Source organism: Micropterus salmoides, unplaced genomic scaffold (assembly GCF_014851395.1).
Source record: "Micropterus salmoides isolate LMB-PRFRI ecotype aquatic unplaced genomic scaffold, ASM1485139v1 Ms_hic_scaffold_983, whole genome shotgun sequence".
Taxonomy (NCBI): domain Eukaryota; kingdom Metazoa; phylum Chordata; class Actinopteri; order Centrarchiformes; family Centrarchidae; genus Micropterus; species Micropterus salmoides.
This window is the reverse complement of record NW_024044774.1, coordinates 1-5384: the sequence shown is the minus strand read 5'-3', so window position 1 is coordinate 5384 and position 5384 is coordinate 1. Positions and strand designations below refer to the sequence as shown.

The 5384-nt window shown below is 37.2% G+C and overlaps 1 protein-coding gene and 1 long non-coding RNA gene across 2 annotated transcripts; both read right to left on the bottom strand.

The window, feature by feature from the left end:
• Positions 1 to 716: 716 nt before the first annotated feature.
• Positions 717 to 2908, bottom strand: LOC119896386 (carcinoembryonic antigen-related cell adhesion molecule 20-like). The gene is made up of 4 exons (XM_038709817.1): positions 1759 to 2908; positions 1288 to 1563; positions 899 to 1144; positions 717 to 808 (listed from the first exon to the last, which is right to left on the bottom strand). Exons 1-4 carry the CDS (start codon positions 1853 to 1855, stop codon positions 729 to 731), a joined length of 699 nt encoding a protein of 232 aa, XP_038565745.1. The 5' UTR covers positions 1856 to 2908; the 3' UTR covers positions 717 to 728.
• A 727-nt stretch (positions 2909 to 3635) lies between these two features.
• On the bottom strand, positions 3636 to 5368 carry LOC119896385. Its single transcript, XR_005443209.1, has 2 exons — positions 4783 to 5368; positions 3636 to 4620 (listed from the first exon to the last, which is right to left on the bottom strand). It is a non-coding gene; the product is annotated as an uncharacterized LOC119896385 (long non-coding RNA).
• Positions 5369 to 5384: the final 16 nt, after the last annotated feature.

Here is a 5384-nt window from a genome sequence, read left to right as displayed (position 1 = left end):
TATTTATTTATTTAATTTAAATTTTTAATATTCTTTTATTTTTTTTTTAAACACACACGCTTTGATTACTTTATATATAATAATATATTTACTTTACTTTAATTGTTCTTATGTTGTATATATGATGCTTTGGCAATGTTATTACATTCATGCCAATAAAGCTAATTTGAATTGAATTGAATTGGTGCCTGATGATTAAGAGCTTTGTATGTGAGCAGAAGGATTTTAAATTATATTCTAGATTTTACAGGAAGCCAGTGCAGCGATTCTAATACAGGAGAAATATGATCTCTTTTCCTGGTTCTTGTCATTACACTGGCGCAACATTCTGGATGAGCTGAAGAGTCTTAATGAGTCTTGGACTTATTCGAACACACTGATAATAAAGAATTGCAGTAATCCAACCTAGAAGTGACAAATGCGTCGACTAATTTTTCCGCATAATTTTGAGACAGGATGTTCCTGATTTTTGGAATGTTACGTAGGCTTCAGTTATCTCAAAACAAAAGAAGAAGAAGAAAACTGAGACAGTTATTAGTCATTAAATACAACAATGAATGTCACAGCTGTATATTTCAGAAGAACATACTGCAGGAACAAAAGCAAATATGAAGAACAACAATTTTGTCGTTTATCATTCACAGCTTTATTTTACATGAACATAACATTTATCAACAATGCTGAACTCAGAGAATGATCTAAAACACACACACACTTATTCTTAGTCTTTAGACTAAAATTAGCTCCATCAACGTCAGGACGGTGCAAACCATCATAGACATAGAACCAATGATGGGAGTAGATGAATCTGGCAGAAGAAAAAAAAACATTACTTTTCCATTTGCAATCACACATCAGTACTGACAATTTAGAGAGCTGTGAGATAGAGCTCAATTACCACGCAGTGTGTGGAGCGCAGAGGTTTCTAAACCAGTGACAGCATTTTGGGCGGTACAGGTGTAGCTCCCCAGGTGCATCTCTTCCATCTCATGGATGTAGTGCAGGGGCCCGTACATCTTCATGTGTTTGAACGTCCAGAAGAAAGTTGCCTTTGGTAGGGAGTCAGCAGAGCAGCTAAGAGTGACACTCTCTTCAAGTTCTGCTCCTATTGGCCTCTGAATGATTGTTGGTTTGTCAGGTCCATCTGAACATTTGAGGAAGAGGATGAAGGAGATCATTAGGAAGATAATAATTATGATGAGACTGAAATAGTTAGCCTTTTCTATGCACTTAAGTAATGATAAGCGAATATTCAAAATCAGGAAATGTGTAATTGAAAATACTCACAATAGACTTTCAGTCTGCAGTTAGCTGTATCAAAACTGAAATCATTGCTGACATTACAAAGAATCTCTCCAGTGTCTCTCCTGTCGACAGGGCTGATAGACAACACTCTGTTGCTGTCGTAAAAGCTGAATCTCTCTCCAGAAACCAAAGGTCGGCCGTCTTTCATCCACACTCTGTTGGACACCAAGCCGTCAGCATCGCAGGTTAGGTTCACAGAGGTTTTACCTTCTATTACGTTTTCTGTGGGGCAGGCCATAGTGGGTCTTGACACTTTGGCTGTGCACAAAAAATGTATACAAACACAAGAGACTTGTTGACACCACACCTAAGCAACATTCAATGAGCATTCTTTAAACAGACATCTTAGCAGTGCAGTATTACAGTAAAATAAACATGTTGATACTACACAAGCATTGTTTTCAGTTCCTTCCTAACATTAAAAACAGTGTCAGATAAATCTATCTTACTCACTCAGCACCTCCAGTTTGACAGTTCCTTGAATCTGCTCCGCTCCATATGGGATGATGATTAGTTCATATTCGCCGCTGTCTTTTTCAGTCAGGTTCATAAGCACCAGAGATCCAGTAGACTTTTCTAGGACGATCCTGCTCTCATAGCCTTGTCCGACTACATCTACACTGGTTGAGGTTATTACATTGGTGGTCCCATTGAAGCTCCAAGTTAATGCCAGAAACGGTTCAGCTGTTGGTTTTACAGATGTTTTAAAGGCCACGCTCTCCCCTGCTGCTCCACGGAGGGAGTCAACAGTGAGTACACCAGCTCCATAGCACAGACCTACTGAAATATGAACATAGTCAACATTTCACAACCTGTAGTTCTATTGATAAAGAACTTTTAATACATATCTTACCTGAGGAGAGGAACATAAGTATGGTTGACCTGAGAAACGTATAGTTCATGATGTATTACTGGGTCAGTCCTCTTCTAATGTTATCTGACCTTCTGCTGTCTGTGTTTGTGCAACAGTGGAATAAAAGCTAAGATAAATGCAATAAATGAAACGTCATCAAGACGTCCACAGGCTTGACATGCTTAATTATTACCTTCATCAACCCTTTGTTATCGTGGCTCTCTAAACTGCATGTTTGGAAAACCAGAAATGATGCTTCTTATTTACTATTACACACAGTTTGTTTACTTAGTTGATAATGTGAGAGGTATTAGGAACTAGACTCTAAAGCCATGCTAGTAGCTCTGTGATGCAGCTCTGTTGTATGTAGACATAGCAGTGCTTTGAGCTAAATGTTAATCAGCATACTAACATGCAGAAGAAGAAGAACACATTCTTTATTCATCACACAAGGGGAAATTCAATGTTCTCACTCTGGTGTTATTGTCATTAGTATACACACACAGGTCTGAAATACACACACATGCAACAACACATGGAGAGATGTCAGAGTGACAGGGCTGCTACTCAGTGCGGCGCCCCGAGCAGCTGAGTGTACAGGGGCTTGCTCTGAACAACAATGTTAACACGATGACAATAAATTTAGCACTTTTCAAAACAAAGTTATAAAGTGTTTTGAAAAGAGCTAAACGGGGCGGCTGTGGCTCAGGAGGTAGAGCAGGTTGGCCGTTAATCGGAAGGTCGGCGGTTCAATCCCTGGCTCCCCTGGTTGCGTGTCGAAGTGTCCTTGGGCAAGATACTGAACCCCGATTTGCCCCTGGCGCCTGTTCCGCCAGTGTATGAATGAGTATGAATGCTAGTTTCTGTTTGAGCACTTAGGCTCAGTGTATGAATGTAAATGTGTATGACTGGTGAATGCAGATGTAGTGTAAAAGCACTTTGAGTAGTCGAAAAGACTAGAAAGGCGCTATACAAGTACGGAGCATTTACATGAATGAACCAGGATAGACATAGACATGCAATTAGGAAAATCAGACAATTATATAACCCAAAAAACAAAATACCACACTGGCCTAAGTTCTATCTCAAAACTCTTCACACATTATATGGACATTAACTTTGCTTTATGCACTCCTATAAAATTAATGTAATTTTAAAGATAATATTTAACTTAAGCTAAAAAGTCTGATTGTGTCTAAAACACACTGAGAGTAAAATATACAGGACAATATCCTGCTCAGTAAATTACTTCAATACCACTTTGCTCCATGTCTTTTATCCACCAGACTGCCAGAAGTTAGACCACAAAAAGGCAGCATACTGCAGCTTTTGGAGACAAGAGTCGGATATATCACATCTGTCATTTAGGACCACATTGGACTTTGACAGTGGTGATAGTTAGTTTTCACTTCTCCATAAAGTTAAATCAACCATCAAGAGTAAACTTTGGAGGCACAACTCCATTGAATCATTAACATTTCTTCATTGTTTGTATTTATTGTAAGGAAGTCAAATGTATCAACTCAAGTAAACAGTAAGAAGATATATACATATTTATTAAAATATACTTCCAAAGTCATTTCCGCAGTTGCCAGTCTTTGACTGTTATATTTAAAGACTGTTACATATTCAGTTGCTGTAAGTTCACATGACAGAGAAAGAATTAACATTTTGTGTTGCAGTTTTCAAAATATATTGATATATATTGTTAATTAGCATAATGTCTTATTCCACCCCAATATTCTTCCATTAATTTACAAAGTTGTGGCTGGACACAATAAAGAACAGCAAAATAAAAGCAAAAATTAGAAATACTCTGTAGAAATGCGCAACACACCAGGAATGGTGTAAGGAAAACTAGCATAACAATATTCAACTAAATATATTATGTTTTAAATGTAAAAGGACTCAGGGTGAATCATCACCCAGCACTACAGCTTACTGGAGCTTTTTACTGTATTTACACTCTTTGTTTTGGGTTTGAAGACATTTCACTCTCATAAACACTGTTTACGGCAGATTACTCTGACAAACCCAATGCATTTGCTACCTGCTAAAATGAGAAGGAATATTTAATTCAACAAGTGGCCAGAAAAGCAGAGGAAATGCTACTGTTATACTGTACATATGGATAAATGGCAAATGTTTGCTAACACATTAGCTATAAAAAAACAACACATTAGCTATCAAAAACAATAATGTGATAATATATCAGGGCTGCTATGTGTCATTATGTTGTGGTGCTCTTCTGCCTACAAGTGTCCAAACAGTCACTTAATTCAACTTTAAGCACATTTATGTGTCTGTCAACAAGACTTTGAAATACACTGGTAATTCTGTTACTGTTACGTTTTGCTGTGTTGTAAATTATTTATCTAAAAGAAACATAACCCAAACACAGAAGAAACAGTATGAATTCTAAAACAAAACAACAACATTGGTGTCTCTTCTTTTCTGATCATCTGCAGGACAAAAATGTAAACAACTGATTAAATTAGAGAGTTGCTGTTTTGATCCAAACAGAGTTAAACTGATTTCTACAGAAACAAAACCTCTTTGTGCGTCTCCCTTCAAAATACATTTAGGCCTTTTCACTAAATAAGAAAAATGAGTTCAAAACTTACCTTAAAAGACAGTTTATATGTTCTCATATACCTCTGAAGTGTTCTCAGTGTCCTTCTCGTTCTAGGCAAAAAAGTAGCTTTGTTACAGTACATTTCATAACTCAATACATGTGATTGTGATTTTTTTTTGAAGTATTTATTTATGATAGTGTGATTTTTAGATCCAGCCCGTCCTCATCCAAAAACAGCTGTATAGGTTGATTATTATATAGCTTACTACGACCCAAATTTATGTTTTTAGTAAGGCCACTACCCCTGGTGACAGAAGAAGTCAGGTGGCGTAGTATGAGGAACGACAAAGTCCGATTAAGGAGGGTGGTGGTGGTGAATGGATGAGGGATGTAAACTCAGGACTTTCACTCAAGAGACCAAGACTCAAGTTCCGTGTAAAAGAAAGTTAAATAACGTTTTGTAGAGAACTTACGTAATGTACTTGTTTTAACCCAAGCCACAATATTTTCCTAAAACTAACCATAAAGTTCTGTTGCCTAAAACTAACCAAACTACTACCTTTTTTTTACTTTACGTTACGTAACATAGGCCTACTGAAGGACTCTGACTCTGGACCAGTATTTGCCAATGCTCGTTGTTTTGGAAAACGG

Bases quoted from the DNA above. Each gene is read 5' to 3' on its own strand.
- LOC119896386 (XM_038709817.1), bottom strand. From the start codon at position 1,855: ATGAACCTGACTGAAAAAGACAGCGGCGAATATGAACTAATCATCATC. The intron at 1,564-1,758 runs GTGAGTAAGATA...TTTTGTGCACAG, and splicing joins TGTCAAACTGGAGGTGCTGA to CCAAAGTGTCAAGACCCACT. The intron at 1,145-1,287 runs GTGAGTATTTTC...TCAAATGTTCAG, and splicing joins CTGCAGACTGAAAGTCTATT to ATGGACCTGACAAACCAACA.